We start from the raw sequence: 26211 nt of genomic DNA on the forward strand, positions 1-26211 counted from the left end.
TTTTTTCTCTGCAAACCTTCAAACACGACAATTGACGTCCATTTTTGATGAACCATGATTTCACGTCTGTGAGACTGTTTTTGTAAATTGTTCTATTCAGACAACAAGTATCGATTTGCTCGTTTCTCAACATATTTTCATTTAAAAATGTCTTTGAAATGAACTTCAAAATAGGCGCATTCCACCTTAATATAGTGCATTATTCTTTATTCATATTTCATTTTAAGGAATTTCCAGTTCTTTATGAATATACATTGTAATTACATCAATAGAAGTAACTCGGTAGAAAACAAGGCAGTAATTCTTTTACGGTTTTTAATTCCCTGTAGTCCATTAGAGAAACAAAAAAACAGGGGTGTGTGTTGTTGGAGGAGGAGGGGGAGCAAGTATGTTCACATAGGAGGTTTTTGCTGTAATGGGATTTACGCTAGTACATCTTTATTAGTAAAATTTACATGACGGGAAAATATCAAGTTATGTGTATTACATGCATCAGAGAAAAAGCAAAAACACATTGGTCAATTATTCAATATTTACTCCTTAACAAAACATTATAAACAATTCTGACAATGAACACTGAAGCATGTCCTTGAAATCTCTTTTATTTGTGGGGACTACTTTTTGTTGATTTCCAGACTGTAAATCTATGTTTTTTCTACTGCAACAAATACATCTTCCTTTTATTTTGCACCTAAAAATTGAAATCAACAATGTTCCCACAAAAAAAGTACAACACTTTGGCGGAAATCTCAAAATTTCATTCCTTCATCTTTCTATGTCCCACAACTAGTTCATTCCAGGTAATATACTGTTTACAAAAACTGCAGCCTAGCTTCTCTTCCAGAACATTTTTTTCTCAGACTTCTGTTTCCAATGCTGTAAATTTCTTCCAATGTCAAGGTCATGTTCCTGGAACATGGAACTCTGGGATATCAAATAGCAGTGACCTCTTAGTGGGTGGTTTCTTTTCCGCTCTAGGTTCAAGGTTAAGGTCACTAACATACAATATATCATGTACACTTCAGCACAAGCATGCTGTTTTACTATGTCTTAAAAACACTGATCTCTTGGTGTAAACAAGAAGACAAAACCAACAATACTACTTTAAATGTATAACAAACAACAGGAAAATCTGTATTAAAACTGGTTTAAGTACTCTACTTTGAATCAGTTAGGGAATTTTGAAGAAGTAGTATACTATAAAAATATGAATGTGTGTATGTCCATCCAGGAGCAAATGTGAGAATTCAGGACATATATGACAACCTAAATGTATTCAATCTTCTGGACAATTACACTAACCTATCTACCATTTGATGCTAAGGCCAGAGTTTTTTTTTTTTAGTTTTTGTTACTCAGACCTCTGCCTTATTTTCTGTCATTTAAAAAACAAAACAAGAGGGCCATGAAGGCCCTGTATCGCTCACCTGACCTATTGACCTAAAGATCATCAAAATTAACATTCTGACCAAGTTTCATTAAGATATGGCACAGATTTGGCCTCTAAAGTGTTAACTAACTTTTCCTTAGATTTGACCCGGTGATCTAGTTTTTGACCCGACATGACCCAGATACGAACCTGACCTAAAGATCATCAAGTTTAACATTCTGACTAAGTTTCATGAAAATACAGTCATAAATGTCGCCTCTAGAGTGTTAACAAGCTTTTCCTTTGATCTGACTTAGCGACCTAGGTTTTGACCCCACCTGACCCAGATTTGAACTTGACCTATAGATCATCAAGATTAACATTCTGACCAAGTTTCATTCAGATATGGTCATAAATGTGGCCTCTAAAGTGTTAACTAGCTTTTCCTTTGATTTAACCCGGTGACCTAGTTTTTGATCCAACATGACCCAGATTCAAAACAGACCTAAAGATCATCAAGTTTAACATTCTGACAAAGTTTCATGAAGATATAGTCGTAAATGTAGCCTCTAGAGTGTTAATAAGCTTTTCCTTTGATTTGACCTAGTGACCTAGTTTTTGAACCCACTTGACCCAGATTTGAACTTGACCTATAGATCATGAAGATTAACATTCTGACCAAGTTTCATTATGATATGGTCATAAATGTGGCCTTTACAGTGTATAATAGCTTTTCCTTTGATTTGACCCAGTGACCTAGTTTTTGATCCTACATGACCTAGATTCAAACTGGACCTTGAGATCGTCAAGATTAACATTCTGATCAAGTTTCATGAAGATATAGTCATCAATGTGGCCTCTACAGTGTTAACAAGCTTTTCCTTTGATTTGACCCGGTGACCTATTTTTTGATCCCAGATGACCCAATATCGAACTCATCCAAGACTTTATTGAGGATAACACTCTGACCAAGTTTCATTTAGATCAGGCCAAAATTGTGACCTCTAGACTGTTAACAAGCTTTTCCTTTGATTTGACCTGGTGACCTAGTTTTTGAACTAAGATTTTATTGAGGGTAACATTCTGACCAAGTTTCATTAAGATTGGGCCAAAATTGTGAACTCTAGAGTGTTAACAAGCTTTTCCTTTGATTTGACCTAGTGACCTAGTTTTTGACCTCAGATGACCCAATATCAAACTCATCCAAGATTTTATTAAGGGTAACATTCTGACCAAGTTTCATTAAGATTGGGCCAAAAACGTGACCTCTAGAGTGTTAACAGTCAAACTGCTGACGATGAACGGACGGACGACGGACGGAACGACGACAGACATAGGGTGATCATTTCATGCTCAGGTGAGCTAACAAGAGCTGTCACTAACGGTAACAAATGCCCTCGCAGCCCCTTGACCGGGTGACCTTGACCTTTGACCTGGTGACCCCAAAGTCAATAGGGGTCGTGTACTCAATAAGTATTATCAGCATGAGAAGTTTGAAGGTCCTGGGTGCAGTGGTTCGCGAGTAAAGTGCTTTCAAGCAAAAAGTTAACACTGGCCCCTGTGACCTTGTTCTTTGACCTGGTGACCCCAAAGTCAGTGCGGGTCCTGTACTCAATAAGTACTATCAGCATGTGAACTTTGAAGGTCCTGGGTGCAGTGGTTCGCGAGTAAAGTGCCTTCATGCAAAAATATAACATTGGCCCCTGTGACCTTGACCTTGGACCTGGTGACCCCAAAGTCAGTAGGGGTCGTGTACTCAATAAGTACTATCAGCAAGTGAAGTTTGAAGGTCCTGGGTGCAGTGGTTCGCAAGTAAAGTGCCTTCATGCAAAAGGTTAACGTTGTGACGAACGAACTAACGAACAAGTTAACATTGGTCCCTGTGACCTTGACCTTTGACCTTGTGACCCCAAAGTCAGTAGGGGTCATGTACTCAATAAGTACTATCAGCATGTGAAGTTTGAAGGTCCTGGGTGCAGTGGTTCGCAAGTAAAGTGCCTTCATGCAAAAGGTTAACATTGTGACGAACGAACAAATGAACGAGTTAACACTGGCCCCTGTGACCTTGACCTTTGACCCCAAAGTCAGTAGGGGTAATGTACTCAATAAGTACTATCAGCATGTGAAGTTTGAAGGTCCTGGGTGCAGTGGTTCGTGAGTAAAGTGCCTTCATGCAAAAAGTTAATGTTGTGACAAATGGAGGAACGGATGGACAGTTGAAAACTAATATGCCTCCCTCTGGGGGCATAAAAAAAATAATGAAATTTCAAAAATTTCAAAATTTTTTAAGAAAAATGATTGATGTTTTGCTGAGTTCTGATGATGACAACTCAAATATTTGTCAGTGCATTAGCTGTCAGTGTCATATAGGCGCGATTTCCTCTAAAATGAAAGCATCTTTCATGTGTGAAATTTAAAATTATCTTTGAACCATTTATAATATGTGATGAAAAAGCGAAATCCGGTATATCGACAATTAAACAATGAAACACAAGTTCTGTAAAGGCCAAGAAGATGAAAGCATGAAAAACTTTACGGTGTCTCAATGCTAGATGTTACCGAATGTAAATAACAATGGCAACATTGAATGCGAATTTGACATGCATTTTGGAAATAAAATATGACATGTGAAGAGGTATACTGAGGTGACCCAAGGAGCAACAAAGTGCTGCCGAACAAATGAGTCATGCGATAAAGCTTTTGATCACTTATCGTCTGTTGTTTTACTGCCTTTTCCTCCCCCCCCTCCTCCTGTCAACAATTTTCTGCCCAGAATCCGAGTAACAAAAAATTAAAAAACTCTGGCCTAAATGGTTTAATAATGCCAAAATAATAGATATGTTATCGCAATATTAAACATTTTTTGCAGTCATATACTTGAAACCTGGATCAAAATTTTACTTGGAGGTACAGAGACAAACAAACAGGAGATTTTAGCTGCTAAAACTTTTACACATACTATTTTTTTTTTTTTAATACATACAATGAATTGCTATGGTTCAATAAATCTGACATTATCATGATGACCAGGTATACTGTATCCTTAAGAAGTCATATCAATCTTTTTGCTCACAAAGTGTATATCAGTTACTACTATCATTGTTCAAATACTACAGTCACATACATTGATCGGATAACCTTCATGTTAACTTACCTGCAGTGAAAAATTTTTTAGCTACTCAAACTGAAACATTTTTCTACTAAATTCAAAATAATCACTAGGTTCTGTGACATTGTCAATTTCTGACTTTAGTTTTCACAAAGCCCTCTTCCCTAAACCCTTTGACTTCAGTTTTCAAAAAGCCCTCCCTTCCCCACTTTTGTTTTCAAAAAGCCTGCCCTTCCCCAATCCCCTCAACTTCAGTTTCATAAAACCCTCCCTTCCCCCAAACCTCTGCTAGTTTTCACAAAGCCCTCCTTTCCTCAACCCCTCAAACTTAGTTTTCACAAAGCCCTACTTTCCTCAACCCCTTGAAATTTAGTATTCACAAAGCCCTCCTTTCCTCAACCCCCTCAAATTCAGTTTTGACAAAGTCTTCCCTCCTCTCTCCAACTAGTTTTCACAAACCCCTCCATCCCCTTCTAAACAAGAGCTGTCGGAGGATGCAACGCTCGACTATTCAACAGCCTTGTCGATTGAATGAATACGAGTCGAAAAAGGGGCATAATTTAGTAAAAAAGCAAAATAGGGTTATGGAAGCTACATAGTGCTTATCAGCTCATGACAGTGGACAAGTGTGTGAAGTTTCAATCCATTCCCATTAGTGGGTACTGAGATACCAGCTTACATATAAGAATTTAACCCAAAACTCCTAAGTTGAAAAAGGGGCATAATTTTGTAAAAAAGCAAAATAAAGTTATGGGACCTGCTTTGTGCATGTCAGATTATGACAGTGAACATGTGTTTTAAGTTTCAATCCATTCCAATTAGTGAGTACTAAGATACCAGCTTACATACAAAACCTTAACCAAAAAATTCTAAGTCGAAAAAGGGGCATAATTTTGTAAAAAAAGCAAAAATGAGTTATGGAACCTGTGCAATGTAAGTCAGTTTATCACAGTAAATAAGTGTGTGAAGTTTCAATCCATTCCCACGGGTGGTTACTGAGATACCAGCTTACATACAAAAACTTAACCAAATCGGGACGCAGACGCGAACGCCGACGCATGGGCGAGTCCAATAGCTCTACTATTCTATGAATAGTCGAGCTAAAAATGCTAAAAGGCACTGACCTACAGATCGCACAACAACAAAAAACAGAGAAAAATTTAAGATATCAGAAAATTATTATTTCTTGAGAAGACTAAACTTAGTTACTGGCAAATTAGTTCTTTTTACTACTTTGTCCATTCAAAATTGAAAAGCATTCGTAATGTGGTACAGTAATGTGGTACTGGAGATAAACTATCTTAATTAAAAAGTTTTACATCTAAAGATTGTTAAGTACATATTCCTCTGTGGTGTATAGGTCAAAAGCATAGGAATATTTTATTGCCAGGGCGGCCTGGCTTCAATTCCCAATTTGGACATTTTTTTTCTTGATTTGGCTTTTTTAAAGATAGTTTAGAAACAAAAACTCATGTTCTAATGTTCGTAATTTGACCAAACTTTATTTTAAAGAAAGATCATTTTAGCAGAAATCTGGAGGTAACTGCTTTTAACATAAAAGATGTCAAAGGATATAATAGGCTTGTGCATCTTATAGATTTGGTTATACTCCTAATATTACATCACTGAGCTTTCTCGATCCTCTAAAAGAAATATTAAGAAAAATCTTTGTATTCTCATGTTTGAAAAATGTAATGCCTCATATGCAGTATTAATGTCATTACATATAAATTTATTTATTTATTTGGGTTTTACGGCGCACCAACACAGTATAGGTTATATGGCGCCAAACAGGACTACAAATTTTGGTTTCACATTTCATTTACATCGAAATAAAAACATGAGGTATGGAAAAAGGAAAATTGTCATGGCCTTAGTTTAAAGCAAGTTATTCTGTAATATTTTAAGCTCTAATCTCTTTATCATATAATTTATAATGACATGCAAATGTATTTACGACCTGAAATCCATACAAACTACCCGGTACTTGCATTATAACCATACTATTTTTCAATGAATTAATCAATCCATACTGACATATCACTCTATTGTATACTATATGACAAAAAAAAATTTCCACAGCTATGGAATTACTATCGTTTTAGGTAAATATCTATATGACTGCTCTCATGTTGAAAAATGTACCTGGATGGCTGATAGGTGACTGATGAAACACTATCCTGCCCTCTAAAATATCAGTTTGTTCATTAACGGTTTGTCAGATTAAACCCTTGTAATGAGGCCCGTGTGCAGGATTTGTTTGCTTGGGGGGCCAAGCTGGGGTGGGTTCGGGATGGGTATCCCCTCCCGATTGTGAAATTTTTGTAATATGGCACATGAATAGATGCATTTTCCTGCTACCTGAAACACCTTTAAGGATGCATGAATGTATTATATATTTGAGGAAAAGTCTACTTTTTAATCATTTCATCAAGCCTTTTCAATGTATGTATGATTGTACACTCACAGTGTATGGACTTATTTTTCTGTATGATACCCATGTGAAAAAAATGTTAAAGTTTTAAGATGATTATTAGGTAGACTAGCTCCTAGACTATGATGATTTTTTTTCCACATTTTTATGATTTCATGTAGTGAACTGAGCTAGTCTATATACTATGTCCAATATTACAATTTTAGCATCAGTCCTCTTAGAAAATCTCTAGAATAGACTGGCTTTTGTCTCTATGAACATAAAAAAGAAAAAAAATCATAGAAATATCGTAATTATCAGTCTAGTGGCTAGTCTAATTATTAAGGGTATCTTAACTCTTAACTGTACCAAAGATCTATAAAAATAAATAGATGCGTATTTTATACTTCTTTGACTGTACAAACACATCACAGCACATATTAAATGATATTTTTATGTATAAAACCCCTCATAAGTAACGAGTTTTAGATGCGTTTTGTAAGATTTACTGAGAAACTACTTTTAAAACTATGAGAGTTTTTAAGTAAGGTTATTGGACCCAAAAAAGTAAAATTGATACAGTAGTTTCAAATTCATAATTGTTGTAAAATAAAAAGATAGGATAAATATCTATCAATTTAAAAAATTTGGGGAATGTGCCTTAATGTAAAAACAAAATACAACCATCATAATGTTTCAATTTTCAGATTCATTTTATGATTTACTTAACAAAACCAACAATGTAATGATCATTTTATAACACATCCAAAGAGTAAAAAACATAATAGTTTCTCCACTATCCAATCAAGTACCATCAAGCGATCAATGAAGCATGCACAGATAAACTTTTACCTGTGACATGCCTGGGGCTAATTTCCACTACCGGACACGGTTTTATGGCTTTTTAGCCTGTGTATTGCTGTCAAATCAAGCCAGTTGCGCTGGTGTATAAATTTGTTAATTGAGGGGCCCATAGTAATAAAAATCGTAACTAGCCAGCCAGCTGGGGGGGCCCGGGCCCCCTGGCCCCCCACCTGGACACGTGCCTGGACTAATAATGAGTTATGGGCTAAAAATTGAAGATACCAATAAAAAGAAATAATGTCCTATATATAGACACTGCTCTAGGTATACTTACATACATGTATCATGGACAATCATCTATGGTTCAAATTCAAAAATTAAAGATTAATTTTTTTCCCTCTAGCAATAAAAAAGGTAAAATTTTCCTATAGTCATAATTCAACTGACCAAATATGTTCATAAAAATAAGAAATGGATATATTATTCTTATTGACTTTAAACCTTTTCAATCTGACAAATAAGTTTTAACAATTCATATATCTATTTCAAGTTATTATTTGATTAACAGGTTAACAAAAACAGTGGAAAGTTTTGTGAACTTTTAAGAATCCTGGGTGTAAGTTGAATTGAACAATACTTCCTCAAACATTATAATAACACAGTTTGTAGAGAAATCTCCATATAGTGCAGAATCTCCATATAGGCAAAAACAAATATTTCTGATTCTGTTTCAACTTCACCCCAATCTCTGACAGGGAAGGTTTCATTGCACAAAATGTTAAATGAAAGACAATTAAAATTCTTAACAAGAGCTAGTATGAAAATTGGCCCGAGTACTTTAACCTTTAGCATGCTAGATAAACTGTCGTCTGCTGGAAATGTCGTCTGCTAAAATTGTAAAGTTCATTCAATTTGCTCCAAAATTGGAAGAAATATTGTCAGAGTAGCAAACAGCTTGGAACCAGATCAGACGCCGATTTAATCGGCGTCTGATCTGGTTCCAAGCTGTTTGCAAAGGCTGTTAAATTCGCCTGCAGCAGGCTAAGGGTTAACTGAGTTAGAATAGATGCAGTGGTCCAGTGGTAACACTGTCTAATTGTGAGACACGAGTTCCATCCCAAAATTCTCCAATTTAAAATAATAAACACTCTGATAAAAGTCACATGTATTGGTGCTATACACATGGCACTCAAAGAACCAGAGCATATTCTCTACTCTCGCCATAAATTACCAACAGTTTCCTGCAGGAGTTACCAGTGGCAACTAAACATAAGCTTACATGCACAAACACACACACACACACCATACTGAACAAATAAATGGAATGAATTAGTACTTCATTGAAGTTGTAAGTTTTGCAATACATAAATTCTTGTTGATATAAATTCCAGTGCTCTGCAAATAAAACTTAGGAAGAAATATTGCAAAGCTGTTATTTAAATTGTAACATATGGATAGGTACAGATAACAGCACACACTTTTACATGCTTTAAAAGTTGTCACAAAAGTTTAAAAAACTTTATTTACACAATGAATTTTGAATGAAGCTTAAACTCTGCAAGAATAAATATGAAAACTTTGTTATAACAAGAGCTGTTTGTAAAATATGTTTGTCTATCCTCCTCCTCATTGAGGCCTGGCCCATTTTCAGTCCTGAAATCACTATAACCATGACTTTTGATATGAGCCGCGCCATGAGAAAACCAACATAGTGGGTTTGCGACCAGCATGGATCCAGACCAGCCTGCGCATCCGTGCAGTCTGGTCAGGATCCATGCTGTTTGCTTTCAAAGCCTTTTGCAATTAGAGAAACTGTTAGCGAACAGCATGGATCCAGACCAGACTGCGCAGATGTGCAGGCTGGTCTGGATCCATGCTGGTCGCAAAGCCACCATGTTGGTTTTCCCATGGCACGGCTCATATTTGAATTACTGATACCCAACATAATAAGAGGTCATCTACTGACCACAGGCAATCATCCTATGAAAATTGTGACTATAGGCCAAACTGTTCTTAAGTTACTTTGTAGAAATCCATTTTTAATCCCAAGGTCATTGTGACATATACCTTTCACCTACTGATCACATGCAATTACATAATGAAGTCTGACAACTGTAAGAAAACGCTTTTTTTACATACTGAGCGGAAACCATTTTCATTCTCAAGGTCACTGTGACCTTGATCTTTGACAAGCTAACCCCAGTATTGAGCAGAAACGTGAGGTAACTGTGCCCTTGATTTTTGATCTAGTGACCCCTAAAACAGTCATCCTATGAAGTTTGACTAACAAACAAGAGCTGTCAGTGGACAGCACGCTCGACTATTCTCAGTGCTTGATAGTATAACATAAGCAATGAGTAAAACTTTAACATTACAATAAGCATATTCTAAGTCAAAAAGGGGCCATAATTCAGTCAAAATCCTTGATAGAGTTGCCTCCTCCTTTTTACAGACTGGGGTCACAATGGTAAACAAGTATGCAAAATATGAAAGCAATATCTCAATGGACTTTGAAAATATTTGGGGTGGTATGCAAACTTTAACATTTATTCTAAGTTGAAAAGGGGCCACAATTCAGTCAAAATGCTTGATAGAGTTGCCTCCTCCTTTTTTCAGACAGGGGTCATGATGGTAAACAAGTGCGCAAAATATGAAAGCAATATCTCAATGGACTTTGAAAATATTTTGGGTACGCAAACTTTAATATTTATTCTATGTCAAAAAGGGGCAATTATTCAGTCAAAATGCTTGATAGAGTTGCCTCCTCCTTTTTACACACTGGGGTCATGATGGTAAACAAGTATGCAAAATATGAAAGCAATATCTCAATGGACTTTGAAAATGTTTGGGGTGGTACGCAAACTTTAACATTTATTCTATGTCGAAAAGGGGCCATAATTCAGTCAAAATGCTTGATAGAGTTGCCTCCTCCTTTTTACATACTGGAGTCATGATGGTAAACAAGTATGCAAAATATGAAAGCAATATCTCAATGGACTTTGAAAATATTTGGGGTGGTACGCAAACTTTAACATTTATTCTATGTCGAAAAGGGGCCATAATTCAGTCAAAATGCTTGATAGAGTTGCCTCCTCCTTTTTACAGACTGGGGTCATGATGGTTAACAAGTATGCAAAATATGAAAGCAATATCTCAATGGACTTTGAAAATATTTGGGGTGGTACGCAAACTTTAACATTTGTGTGACGCTAACGCCGACGCCGGGGCAATTAGGATAGCTCCCCTATTCTTCGAATAGTCGAGCTAAAAAACAAGACTACTCTAGTTACTCATCAGACACCAAATGGTCTACCAAAGGACAGACGGACCAACTGACCCAGAGATAATGTGCAAAACCTCTTTGAAGAGGGCCGTAACAATACACTTATCGGGTAATCAAACAAACCCTTATATTACAGGAACTCATCTGTAAGTGTGGTAGAAGAGAACTGTGGAGTCAATCCTGTCCTCTTTTTATAAAAGGATACTTATGCAGCAGCTGGAAAAGCCCGGTACCCACTGTCATTGGTATTCCCATTATTATACACTCACTAACACCTAGAATATACAGAAAACATACAGACTTAACAAGAGATCACAGAGTGATCTTGGCGCCCACCAATGTGCCATTTTTGGGTGTTCCAAATTTCAAGACTTACTGACTAGCTCAAGGTCAAATTTCATTTCCGTACACAACACAAATCTATTCAAGTGGTCCAAATTTGAAGACTGTAGCTTGAGAAATGTAAAAGTAGGTCACTAGGTCAAAATCCACGTCAAATTTTACTTCGGAATACAAAACTATGCATGTGGTCCAAATTTGAAGCCTGTACCTTCAAAAATGTGAAAGTAGGTCACTAGGTCAATGTAAAGGTCAAAGTTTGTTTCGGTACACAAAACTATGCATGTGGTCCAAATCTGAAGGCTGTAGCTTGAGAAATGTAAAAGTAGGTCGCTAGGTCAAAATCAAGGTCAAATTTTATTTCGGAATACAAAACTATGCATGTGGTCCAAATTTGAAGCCTGTACCTTAAAAATGTGAAAGTAGGTCACTAGGTCAATGTAAAGGTCAAAGTTCATTTCAGTACACAAAACTATGCAAGTGGTCCAAATTTGAAGGCTGTAGCTTGAGAAATGTAAAAGTAGGTCACTAGGTCAAAATCCACGTCAAATTTTTTTCAGAATACAAAACTATGCATGTGGTCCAAATTTGAAGCCTGTACCTTCAAAAATGTGAAAGTAGGTCACTAGGTCAATGTCAAGGTCAAAGTTTTTTTCGGTACACAAAACTATGCATGTAGTCCAAATTTGAAGGCTGTAGCTTGAGAAATGTGAAAGTAGGTCACTAGGTCAAAATCAATGTCAAATTTCATTTTGAAACACGAAACTATACATACGGTCCAAATTTGATGCCTGTACCTTCAAAAATGTGAAAGTAGGTCACTAGGTCAAAATAAAGGTCAAAGTTTTTTCCAGTGCACAAAATTATGCATGTGGTCCAAATTTGAAGGCTGTAGCTACAGAAATGTGAAAGTAGGTCACTAGCTCAAAATCAAGGTCAACTCATGTCAAGGTTCATCTTGCCACTCAAAAATATACATGTGGTCCAAGTTTGAATGTTGTAGTTACTGACAAGAACATTTTCAAAGCTTTTCCCTATATAAGTCTATATGAACCATGTGACCCCCGGGGCGGGGCCATATTTAACCCTAGGAGGATAATTTGAACAAACTTGGTAGAGAACCACTAGATGATGCTACATTACAAGTATCAAAGCCCTAGGCTTTGTGGTTTGGACAAGAAGATTTTCAAAGTTTTTCCCTATATAAGTCTATGTAAACCATATGACCCCCAGGGCGGGGCCATATTTGACCCTAGGGTATAATTTGAACAATCTTAGTTGAAGACCACTAGATGATGTCACATACAAAATATCAAAGCCCTAGGCCATGTGGTTTTGGACAAGAGGTTATTCAAAGTTTTTCCCTATATAAGTCTATATAAACCATGTGACCCCCAGGGCGGGGCCATATTTGACCCCAGAGAAATCATTTGAATCATCTTGGTAGAGGACCACTAGATGATGCTTCATACCAAATATCAAAGCCCTAGGCTCTGTGGTTTAGGATAAGAAGGTTTTCAAAGTTTTTCCCTATATAAATCTATATAAATTATAGAAATAAACAAAGGGCCATAACTCACTCATAAATTGTTGAACCAGTCTGATTTTCAGGGGGACACAACTAGGGTACCAATACATCATTCTGACAAAGTTTGGTCAAAATCCCCCCAGTAGTTTCTGAGGAGATGCGATAACGAGAAATTGTTAACGGACGGACGGACTGACGGACGGACGGACGGACGGAATGACGGACGGACGGACCACGGACGCAGAGTGATTTTAATAGCCCACCATCATCATGATGGTGGGCTAAAAATGTCTTTAAAACTAGATGTTTGTCCATAGGACACTGGTGCCCCAACTTAACACCACTGTATGTAATAGGGGTAAAATACAAAATAAAACATTTAGGTACAAAACTTCACCTGCTGAACAAAATCCTATAGTTTCACGACTCCACGTCAAATACTTTGTTAAGACATGTGAGACACAAACTTATAGGCCCCTGATGCATATTTTTCAAGTCAATGGATATTACCCTAGCCTTGTAGAGTAAAATCCCAACAGAAGCACAGATGCACAACATCACATACTAAATAACAATCCTAGTGAGGTATGAGCACTCTAGGTTAAATTTTTTTTTAGAAATGCACTACACAAATTTTGAAGTGTGCTCCCCCACCCCCTCCAAACCTTTGAGGGGCACAAAAGTACCAGTTATACCAAATAAAGCATATAAATACCTGTAAAAGAAAGTGCCCAAATGTGTTACTTCAATACTGACAACAAAAGCTTAGCAAAATTTCAAAATATTTGTTTCTTTCAAATGCATTAAATGAAATTATCAAAAATATTTCAGAAACGTAATGATATTCAGCTGTGCACATAAATAACTTCTAAACATGAAGGGATGACCAATTACAGAGCATTTGTTCACAGAGAATAAGAGCTCTTACTTATTTCCTGCTGGTTCTTTAAAACAACTTAACTGAAGAATAGCAATATTCTAGAAAGAGTTTTATTTCATTATATTGAAACAGTGGTTAAAATATGACAAATCATTGTATGTATAACATTCATGAAACTATATACGAAAGTTCTCACCTGATATAACATCTTTCTGTCCGTGGTATGCTGCCTCAAACAGATGGTCAGCTGTCTTTTCAAACTGTAACATAATACATAATCATTTATTTAACATCTGTTTAATCTTGGATAGCACAAAAATAACATAACAGGTTACTCTGAGAACTTAACTTTCAATCCTTAAAGTCAACAGCAAGACTAGTATTAATAACACTAGATCTATTTGTTTATATTCTTCTCTTGTCTGATTGTGATATCCCAACTTTAAATGGCACAGGAAAATCATAAAAATCTGAACTGCTGCACCATCTACCTGTGGATTATATTGCTGAACCATCTACTTAATGACTGTATTGCTGCACAATCTACCTTTAGGACTGTATTGCTGCACCATCTACTTTTAGGATTGTATTGCATCTACTTAGTGAGTTTATTGCTGCAACATCTACTTGTGGAGTGTATAGCTGCAACATCAACTTGTGGAGTGTATTGCTGCACCACCTACTTGTGGAGTGTATAGCTGCAACATCTACTTGTGGAGTGTATTGCTGCACCATCTACATGTAGTGTGTATTGCTCCACCATCTACTGATGGCCTGTATTGCTGCACCATCTATCTAGTGAATGTATTGCTGCAACATCCACTTGTGGAGTGTATTGCTGAAACATCTACTTGTGGAGTGTATTGCTGCACCACCTACTTGTGGAGTGTATTGCTGCAACATCTACTTGTGATATGTACTGCTGCACCATCTATTTGTGGAATGTATTGCTGCAACATCTACTAGTGGAGTGTATTACTGCAACATCCACTTGTTGAGTGTATTGCTGTAACAACTACTTGTGGAGTGTATTGCTGTAACATCTACTTGTGGAGTGTATTGCTGCAACATCTACTCGTGAAGTGTACTGCTGCAATATTTACTTGTGGAGTGTATTGCTGCACCATCTATTTAGTGAGTCTATTGCTGCAATATCTACTTGTCCAGTGTATTGCTTCAACATCTACTTGTGGAGTGTATTGCTGCAACATCTACCTGTGGAGTGTATTGCTGCAACATCTACTTTTGGAGCATATTGCTGCAACAACTACTTGTGGAGTGTATTGCTGCAACATATACTTGTGGAATGTATTGCTGCAACATCTACTTGTGGAGTGTATAGCTGCAACATCAACTTGTGGAGTGTATTGCTGCACCACCTACTTGTGGAGTGTATAGCTGCAACATCTACTTGTGGAGTGTATTGCTGCACCATCTACATGTAGAGTGTATTGCTGCACCATCTACTGATGGCCTGTATTGCTGCACCATCTATCTAGTGAATGTATTGCTGCAACATCTACTTGTGGAGTGTATTGCTGCAACATCTATTTGTGGACTGTATTGCTGAAACATCTACTTGTGGAGTGTATTGTTGCAACATTTATTTGTGGACTGTATCGCTGCAACATCTAGCTTCTAAATGTGGTCTGATTGCTGCACCATCTACTTTCTACATGAGGTCTGTATTGCTGCACCATCTACTTTCTACATAAGGCCTGTATTGCTGCACCATCTACACTGTACTGCTGCACCATTTACCTGTGGTCTGTATTACTGCATATACACAATTACGCACAGTTCATATTTTGTGAAGCAAAAAGGAGGTTATTTTGCACTAAACAAGGAAAATGGTCTATATGAGATAACTTACAGAAGCCAGCATCAGTACACTCTCCTTCATCTTAGCCAGACCAAATCTTGTCACACCCAACACTTCACCCTGTAATAGTATACATAAAACATCTAAGCCAGACCAAAATATTGTCACACCCAACACTTCACCCTGTAATAGTATACATAAAACATCTAAGCCAGACCAAAATATCGTCACACCCAACACTTCACCCTGTAATAGTATACATAAAACATCTAAGCCAGACCAAAATATCGTCACACCCAACACTTCACCCTGTAATAGTATACATAAAACATCTTAGCCAGACCAAAATATTGTCATACCCAACATTTCACCCTGTAATAGTATACATAAAACATCTTAGCCAGACCAAATCTTATCACACCCAACATTTCACCCTGTAATAGTATACATAAAACATCTTAGCCAGACCAAAATATTGTCATACCCAACATTTCACCCTGTAATAGTATACATAAAACATCTTAGCCAGACCAAAATATTGTCACACCCAACATTTCACCCTGTAATAGTATACATAAAACATCTTAGCCAGACCAAAATATTGTCATACCCAACATTTCACCCTGTAATAGTATACATAAAACATCTAAGCCAGACCAAAATCTTGTCATACCAACACTTCACCCTGTAATAGTATACATAAAACATCTTAGCCAGACCAAATCTTGTCATATCCAACACTTCACCCTGTAATAGTATACATAAAACATCTTAGCCAGACCAAATCTTGTCATATCCAACATTTCACCCTGTAATAGTATACATAAAACATCTTAGCCAGACCAAATCTTGTCATATCCAACATTTCACCCTGTAATAGTATACATAAAACATCTTAGCCAGACCAAATCTTGTCATATCCAACACTTCACCCTGTAATAGTATACATAAAACATCTTAGCCAGACCAAATCTTGTCATACCCAACACTTCACCATGTAATAGTATACATAAAACATCTTAGCCAGACCAAATCTTGTCATACCCAACATTTCACCCTGTAATAGTATACATAAAACATCTTAGCCAGACCAAATCTTGTCATACCCAACATTTCACCCTGTAATAGTATACATAAAACATCTAAGCCAGACCAAAATCTTGTCACACCCAACACTTCACCCTGTAATAGTATACATAAAACATCTTAGCCAGACCAAAATATCGTCACACCCAACACTTCACCCTGTAATAGTATACATAAAACATCTTAGCCAGACCAAAATATCGTCACACCCAACACTTCACCCTGTAATAGTATACATAAAACATCTTAGCCAGACCAAAATATCGTCACACCCAACACTTCACCCTGTAATAGTATACATAAAACATCTTAGCCAGACCAAAATATTGTCACACCCAACACTTCACCCTGAAACAGTATACATAAAACATCTTAGCCAGACCAAATCTTGTCACATCCAACATTTCACCCTGAAACAGTATACATAAAACATCTAAGCCAGACCAAAATCTTGTCACACCCAACACTTCACCCTGTAATAGTATACATAAAACATCTTAGCCAGACCAAAATATTGTCACACCCAACACTTCACCCTGTAATAGTATACATAAAACATCTTAGCCAGACCAAAATATTGTCACACCCAACATTTCACCCTGTAATAGTATACATAAAACATCTTAGCCAGACCAAATCTTGTCACACCCAACATTTCACCCTGTAACAGTATACATAAAACATCTTAGCCAGACCAAATCTTGTCATATCCAACACTTCACCCTGTAATAGTATACATAAAACATCTTAGCCAGACCAAATCTTGTCATACCCAACACTTCACCCTGTAATAGTATACATAAAACATCTTAGCCAGACCAAAATCTTGTCACACCCAAATCTTGTCACACCCAACACTTCACCCTGTAATAGTATACATAAAACATCTTAGCCAGACGAAACCTTGTCACACTAAAATTAATATAGGTACATAGAACATCTTAAACCGACTCAAAACTAGCAACTTCCAGAGTGTACAACCACTACAGACACTAGACTGACCTCAACCAGCAACTTCCATGGTGTATAAGCCACCATAGGTATTAGTCTAACTTCAACAAACATAATACATGCCCATAGTTGAACAAAATTGAAAGAGAACTTCATAATGATTCATGTGAGCTAACGAAGACTGAGATATGCGACTGCGGTATCAATGTCAAGTTAACAGCAGGGTAAAACTGAAGTTCAACAGCACAATAGTTGTCTGAATACATTACTGTACATGATCACATTTACATTTTGTACTTCTATAAGCATCAAAAACATAAACAGCCAGCATCTAGGTATTTATATAAATCTCTCGGAAAAGCATTATCATTTCAAAGAAAACATACAGCTCAAAATCTATCACTACCAATATCTGACATTTACGTCTCATTATTGCAGAAACAGCTGTAGATGGCATTATTATGTCTGTGATGTAACACAGACTGATGCTTGACATAAGAAAACAGTAACAGTTCACCTTTATCACTCTCCCTGTCACTGATTAATGTCTTTCTATATTTACAACAGACTAATGGTTTATACAGAAACTAACATACATTTCATGAAACAAATGACTTTGTTTACCTATTCAGGCTATTACTTTTGCTATTAATGTAACTCAAATCTGTTCTTTTTATCAATTTCGATTTTAATGACCCTATTTACTCAGACTGCAAGTTCTTATCACAAAAATAGTATCAAATGTTTATTTCAGTTTCCAGACAAAATTCCAATGTTTTTCGTTCATTATTTTCTAAGTCATTATTGGAGCATATTGAAACTTACACCACATAAACACCAGCAACTATTAAAAATATCATCACCTCGACTTTAGTCTTCCTATGGGGCTCCAATGGGGTCATAAAAAGTGGTAAACCTCTCTATAGAATAAACCAGTATTCCTCTATGGAATAAACCAGTATTCAGACAAATGTTTTGAAAAAGATTGAAAGTTATTTTGAAGAAGAAAAATGCATTTTTATGAATCTCTTCTCTTCAATCTTTCCAACAATACATAGGGCCTAAGCCTCTCAACTGAAGAGGTCCTTAACCACATGACCTTGCTTCTCACTAGGTTTGGAGAAAATCCTTTAAGCAGTTCATAAAAAAGTTATTTAAAGGTTTTTTCTATATTTTGCAGTGACACACCAAAAATGCATAACCATTAGAACAAACTTCATTAAAAGAGGTTCTTTTATTTTTTATTCTAATTTTAGCTCTGGTGTCCCCTAAAAGGTACCAAGCAGAACCATCACAATGATGCTTACAGACTATTTCTATTTTTAGCTTTAGTAGCCCCTGTAAGGTCTCGCTTGTCCAAATTGAACAAATTTGGGAAAGGACCTTATAATAATGCTACAGACCAAGTTCGATGAAGATCTATCCAGCGGTTCATGGGAAGAAGTCTTCTAAATGTATTTCTATTTTGAGCTCTAGTGGCCCTGTTACAGGCCAAGTGCCCCCATTTGAACAAAATTGGGAGAGGACCTCATAATGATGCTTCAGACTAAGTTTGATGAAGATCCATCTAGCAGTTCATGAGAAGAATATTTCTAATTTTAGCTATAGTGGCCCCTAAAAGGGGACAAGGCACCCCATTGGTATAAAAATGTGAGAAGACCTTATAATGCTGCAGCAGGCCAAGTTTGATGAAGATCCATCTATCGGTTCATGAGAAGAAGTTCTTTAAAATGTTTTTTCTAGTTTTAGGTCAGCCTCTAAAAAGGACCTAGGTGTACCATTTGAACACCATGCCAGAATGCTACTGACCAAGTTTGGTGTAATTCTGACAAGTAGTTTAAGAGAAGATGTTTAAAGGGAAAGGAAATGTTGTTTTTATGTTAATTCCGTCTGCTAGAATTTCTTGAATCATTTAAAGAAGTGAAATAATTTTTAAAATCGATTTAAAAATGAGAAAGTTATGAGCATTTAAATATTTGACCAAAATGGCCGCCATTACGTCACATACATGGTCACTGAACTTCAGTTTTACGATCGGTGTGCAAAACTGTGCATGTAATCCAAATTTCAAGGCTGCATCTTAAAAAACAAGAGGGTCATGATGACCCTAGATCGCTAACCTGAGTAATATGAGCTACATGTTTCAAATGTCAAACTGATGATTTTTAGAAATTTTTTGGAAGATTTTCCGATGTACAATCAAGTAACCCCTGGGGGTCATGATTTGAACAAAGTTTGTAGAAGTCTACTAGGCAATGTTACATATCGAATATCTAAGACCTAGGCCTTCTGGTTTATTTTTAGCAAATTTATGAAGATTCCCCTATGTACAATCAAGTAACCCCTGGGGCTGGGTCAATTTGACCCTGTGGGGTCAAGATTTAAACAAATTTTGTAGAGGTCCACTAGGCAATGCTACATGTCAAATATCTAAGCTCTAGGCCTTCTGGTTTATTTTTAGAAAATTTTGAAGATTTTTCTATGTACAAACATGTAACCCCATGGGGCGGGGTCATGATTTGAAAATTTTTTGAAGAAGTCTACTAGGCAATGCTATATGTCAAATATCTAAGATCTAGGTCTTCTGGTTTATTTTTAGAAAATTTTTGAAGATTTTTTATGTAAAATCAAGTGACCCCTGGGGCGGGGTCAATTTTGACCCCGGGAGTCATGATTTAAAGAAATTTTGTAGAGGTCCACTAGGCAATGTTACATGTCAAATATCTAAGCTCTAGGCTTCCTGGTTTATTCTTTAATTTTTTTTGAAGATTTTCCTATAGAAATCTATGTAAAATCAAGTGACCCCTGGGGCGGGGTCGATTTTGACCCCGGGGTCATGATTTGAATAATTTTAGTAGAGGTCCACTAGGCAATGCTACATGTCAAATATCTAAGCTCTAGGGATTCTGGTTTTTGAGAAGAGGATTTTTAAAGATTTTCCTATGTAAAATTATATGACCCCTCAAGCGGGGTCACTTTTGACCCCGGGGTCAAGATTTGAACAAAATTGGTAGAGGTCCACTAGGTAATGCTATGGAAGATTATTTATGCAAAAATTCTATTATTGTATTTGATCAAACGCTTTATGATTAATGACAACTATTATTGCATTTGGTAAGGTGCTTTATTGTTGATGACAAACATTATTGCATTTGGTCAAATGCTTTATGATTCATGACAAACATTCAATTGCATTTTGTCAAATGCTTTATGACTGTAGACAAATGTATGTTATGTAACGCAATTTTGATGAATATAAACACTATATGCTTGGTGTTTGACAACATACTTCCTGCATAGCTCTATATCAAATGTTCGCATGCATATACTTCTATTAGTCTGATGCACAGAATAAATCAACTGTTTGCATGTATGACCATACTTTGATTTTGTAATGTAGCTCTTCCATAATGCGTTTGCATTAATTACAGTTTTAAATAGGAAAAAAAGAAATTTCGACACTTGGCACAGCGACAATGCACTATCCACCATACACTAAGTTCCTTGACTTCAACGAAGCCGGGAACCGGCAAATTTTGATAAATTTTAACGCTAGGGGCGCCACATGTCCTAAAATTATAAGGACTGATCCCCAGGCTTGTTCAATTGCTATAAAGGAACAACAACGAACAAGTTCTTTTAAATTGCCAGTATGTTTTAAAAATAAAAATTGTTTCTTCACTAACTTGCTTACAATCTATCCAAACAACATATAGAGTACCTTCCATGTGATAAAAAAACTTACAGAAAATGTCATAATCGTAAAGGAAAAAAATGTGAAAATGAAAGTAAGATAGATCTCCGGTTCTAAATTAAGCGCGTTCAAACGTGGTTATTAATAAAACCCGGCCCAGCCCAAACCACGAAATAGCCGATTCTGATTGTACGGAAACCACCGGAAACTTACGGACGGAAGGCTAATATAATTACGAATGATATCGTGTCGATATCAACTTACATATTTAGAATTTAGTAAAAAAAAAAAACACTGAACTTTATGATGCCCGCGAGGAACTTCTTTGATGAATGGGTTAAAACTGCGTGTTCTTTCTGGTTGCAAAAACGTCTTAATATTATTTGTAAACTTGTACACAGGAAATCGTTATACATAGCGTTGTTTTGACGAGCCTTCTAATTAGTTCCCGATATTTTGTATCGTTATCATTATATACTATCTTATAATCACGTTTTGTCCAAAAAGTTGTTATATTTCGAAGAAAGGAATTCCTCTTGGGCCTCAACGAGTTTTTGTTTCACCTGTGCATTCCCAAAGCCTAAATAATTCTTTGTGTCCGGTAACATGCCTAAAAAAATAGGTAGTAAAAAGGCAGGATTTTTTTTTATACTTTTTTGTTCAATGAGACTTTACGGAAATTATTTTTATGTCAAAAAAAAAATGAATTCGAATAATTTCTAATATCACTGACAATTTTTAGAGAATAGAATGAGCAGTTTTTTAAAACTTTTTATTAAAAAGTTTTTAAAAAATCTCAAAGACCATAAAACAAATATATAGAAACAAATAGTGAGATAGGTTTGTTCACGCAGGATTCTGAGTATCTCTTGAACTTAGTCGACTGAATTGACGTACGATGAAAGTCACAAATTGAATATATTGTGGTACATTGCAGTTTGTGGCATAATCGATTTCATATTCGGCAGGTTCCTATAATGTTTTAATATATATATTATATATTTTTTTTTTTTTTTTTAAGTTTGCAAGTCGAGGGCTCGGCGCAAGACTATTCTAACTTGATATTTTACAGAAAATGGTTATTTCACATTTTCTCATGTAAAATCTGGAATTACATAATTCTGTAAATTATTGCAGTAATATTCCAAGATTTTTTCATTTTTTTTCAAATTTCAAAAATATATTCCATCTCCAGTTATAAATTACTTTGTGCAAAACTATTCTAACTCAAGTTAGATTAGTTTTGCAATACAGTTTTATATTATTACTGACTACACATTAATGCAAAACTATTCTAACTCGAGTTAGAATAGTTTTGCAAACAAAGATAATGTAACTTAACTGTGATATGTTTCATGTAAGACTATTCTAACTAAACTTGATGATGTCATTAAATGAGTTTATGATGTCATAGTTCTTTTGGCACTTGTGATTCCATTGTATTGTCTGAAAATGTCTGCCAGGTTATGATTTTTTTGGGTTACCAATCTTTTATAAAAAGCAGAATGGAAGACTATTTTCTAAGACTTTAAGTTTTGTAAGTATCACAGTTTTCTTTTTAAAAAGGTCCTAGTGTATATGAATCATGAAATTTTATATTATTCATTGGCACTTTATAAGAGGCGTAATTATTTTAGAAACAATGTCACTCCTAGAGCGACACTAGTGATGGACAGCTTTTTATAGCTTACTTTGTATTGTGTCGTCTCAACATTTTCGCACAGTTCTCGTAGGAACTGACCATAATTTGAATCTGAACTCACTCATCACATTCTTTTTTTTTTGACTTGTTTCAATGACAATTGTGTTTTATGCTTAGTTTGATGTTTGATGAAGTACCTTGACAATGTGACAAATTCATTATATCGTAAATGAAATCATGTGCAAACAAACATTATGCAGTGGGACCAATCATGAAAGTCGGAGTGAGTACAATTGTTACAGGCCCATAGGACTTTGCTCTTGGTACAGATTTATAATAAGTTCCAAGATAGGCTTCAGTGTTTGATTTTGCATTCCCTTGTCACTTAATTGTGCATATATTTGAAATCCAGATGAGTGCTAAATAACTTTATTGGACTTGACGACCTGATTGTAGCTCAAAATCATTTCATCAACTGTGCAGCTGATCAGAGTCTGTAGTGTTTGCTACATGGACATTTTAATCAAACCTAATGGTTTGAACAGCAAACCATGATACAGCATTGATAGTGATGTCTGATCTGGGTTTGCACTAAAACTTGATACTATATAAGTGCGTTACCATTAAGTTACAATGGTACTGGAAACGTCCATATTTTTTTCAATAAACTGACGCCTCTAATTCATATCGGGTGCATAAGATAATTTAATGTGTCATTGCATTAATACTTTTATTTATATCAGTATTTTCAATCTTATTCAGGCTACTGAACAAAGTCATAATATTAACATATTACCTTTATACGTGTAGATAGGTATGTAATACAAGGGTCATTATCTTTGCATTGGGAAAATATGCACTTGTTCTTCAGCAGAGAATATTACGCTTCTATCGTCGCACAGTATTTCCATTGCAGAACTTGTGCATATGTCCAGATACAAAGCTAATTACATATATATACAGTGTATCTTTAATATATTAGCAGGTTGGACTACAACACCAGCGGACCGGGTTCGATTCCTGGTCACGGCTGATATCCCAACTAGTGTTCAGGGCTGGGTGATTTACTTAAATTGGTACTGTTTCCAGCAGTATCGGCCTAGACTGGATGCTGGGGAGGTAAATATGGCACCTGCCGTGGGCTCAGCTGGAAACAAGGTGTTCCATCCATTCCAGGTGGGGACTTTCGTCGACTACCCACGTTAAACAAGAAACTTTACCTTAACTTTTATCTTGTTTCGTCACTTTAAAAGTTAATAAACATAAAATGTGTCACTACTGTTAGAACTGAAAAATGGTATGACACTGTTTCACTTACTTTACTTCAAAGAGCTTAAATAAATAACATTTTCAGGTTATTATGTTGTCTGTACAAGGTTCATATCATCAAGGGCATACAAGGTACCATGGGGCTGGATGCAAGGGCATAGCCAATAGTGTAACAGCAATTATGCTTCTTGCAAATGCACAGTCTCCTATGTTATGGAAATCAGATGACATAGACCACATTCTTAAAGCTGGCGATATATACAGTAAAATAGTCCTAGACAAATATCTACTAACATCTGACTCATCAAATGTATTGATAGAAAGTTGTATAATCTATCAAAGTAGTCAATACATTATATAATATATATGTGTAATATTTTTTAAGATGTTTGCAACACAAATTTAAGACCTTTATGTGAATTTTTCACTTAGTGAAGGGCCAAAACTCTGGTCTAGCCGAGTAAAATCCCAAAATGAACACCTGATGCAAAGTTTCATAGGCTATAAAACAATCCTCTAATGTTTTATGACTCTAGGTAAAGTACATTTTGACAAACATGTAGAAAAAAACTTTTATTTTTTTACTTAGTCAAGGACCATAACTCTGGCCAAACAAAGCGGAAAAAAAAAAAAAAATTTAGGTGCACAAATTCACATACCAGATAATATTCCTGAATGATTTCATGAATCTAGGAGAATTTTTAAAGATAAAAATATATGCAACACATTTAGCACTTTATTTGTATCACTAAGTCAAGGACCATAAATCCAGTCTGGCTGAGTAAAATCCCAAACAGAACACCAGGTGTGCAACTTCAGATGCTATTTAACAATCCCCAAATGTTTTACTTCACTTAAGTCAAATACTTTTTGAGATTCAAGTGACACTAACTTGTATCCCACTTATGCATATTTTTGACAATCAAGGGCCATAACACTAGTCTGACTGACAAAAATCCAGAACAAAATCCCATGTGCATAACTTCACATGCCAAACAATATTCCGATGATGTTTCATGACCCTATGATATATATACATTTTTAGATATATGCAACACAACTTTGCATGATAAATTATCTTTTTACTAAGTCAAGGGCCATAACTTTAGTCTGACTGAGTGATGTCACTAACAAAACCCCAAATGAGCAACTTTATATGCTAAATAATATTCCCGTTATATTTCATAATACTGGGTCAGATACTTTCTGAGATACATGCGACTTGGGCCCTTTTTATGCCTATTTTAGACTATAAGTCAAGGGCCATAAATCTTGTCTGTGTGAGATCCAAATTAAAACCCCTGGTGCTCTGCTTCCCTTGCTGAATAACAATCTTGTGAGGTTTGATGATTTTGGCTGAAATACTTTTTTAGATAATTTATGAATGATACATATTGGGACGGACAGATGGAGGGACAAGGGTAACTCTTAAGACCAGAGCATGTGAAATGCTTTTATGGGTTTTCATGTTTTGACTTTGAGTGCAATTAGCACTAGGAGCTTGATTTCTGTTTTGCTGATCAATATGGAATTGACTTTTTTAAATTGTTTTCATATTTAAAGGGTTTTCTTGGTTTGGGCAATTATAAGACAAGAGTGAAACAAAAATACCTGAATTTGCAATTTAATCATATTAGATTCACAAAGATAAGAGGTTGGATTTACATGGATAAGAAAACAGAATCACTGATATTTTCAGTGAAGTTGTTATTTACTTTACAAAGACAGGAAATCATATAAAAACAGATATAAGTATATTTATTCCTTTTTCAACTTGCATGTCATGCAGACTTCTGGAAATTCGTCGGTCCGACAGACATGACCGGACAATTTTGAACAGGTCTGTGGTTTCTCAATCTGGATTCGGTCTGACTGACTGGCAATTATCGTACCCCGAGAACTGCAATATCTCGGACAACATATCAAAATGGCATCACTTACATATTATGCCGGGGCAGGATCGGGAAAGAAACATAAATTAACGCCCAACATAAGTGAAAGGAAACAAATGTATGAAAATAA

The 26211-nt window shown here is 35.9% G+C and overlaps 1 protein-coding gene across 2 annotated transcripts in view; it reads right to left on the minus strand.

Moving 5' to 3' along the window:
- Positions 1-518: 518 nt before the first annotated feature.
- LOC123564296 (DNA-directed RNA polymerase III subunit RPC1-like) overlaps positions 519-26211 on the minus strand; it is a 105493-nt gene continuing 79800 nt past the window's right edge. Inside the window, exons 34-37 of one of the 2 annotated variants that reach the window (XM_045357767.2) lie at positions 15599-15667; positions 13922-13985; positions 11184-11253; positions 519-974 (exon numbers count right to left, since the gene is read on the minus strand). In XM_045357767.2, coding sequence (XP_045213702.1) covers positions 902-974; positions 11184-11253; positions 13922-13985; positions 15599-15667 — 276 coding nt within the window. In that variant the 3' untranslated portion in view covers positions 519-901. Of the gene's footprint in view, positions 975-11183; positions 11254-13921; positions 13986-15598; positions 15668-17394; positions 17498-26211 lie in introns of those variants that run through there. The other variant, XM_053536928.1, reaches the window with a different exon arrangement.

This window comes from Mercenaria mercenaria, chromosome 2 (genome assembly GCF_021730395.1).
Source record: "Mercenaria mercenaria strain notata chromosome 2, MADL_Memer_1, whole genome shotgun sequence".
NCBI lineage: Eukaryota > Metazoa > Mollusca > Bivalvia > Venerida > Veneridae > Mercenaria > Mercenaria mercenaria.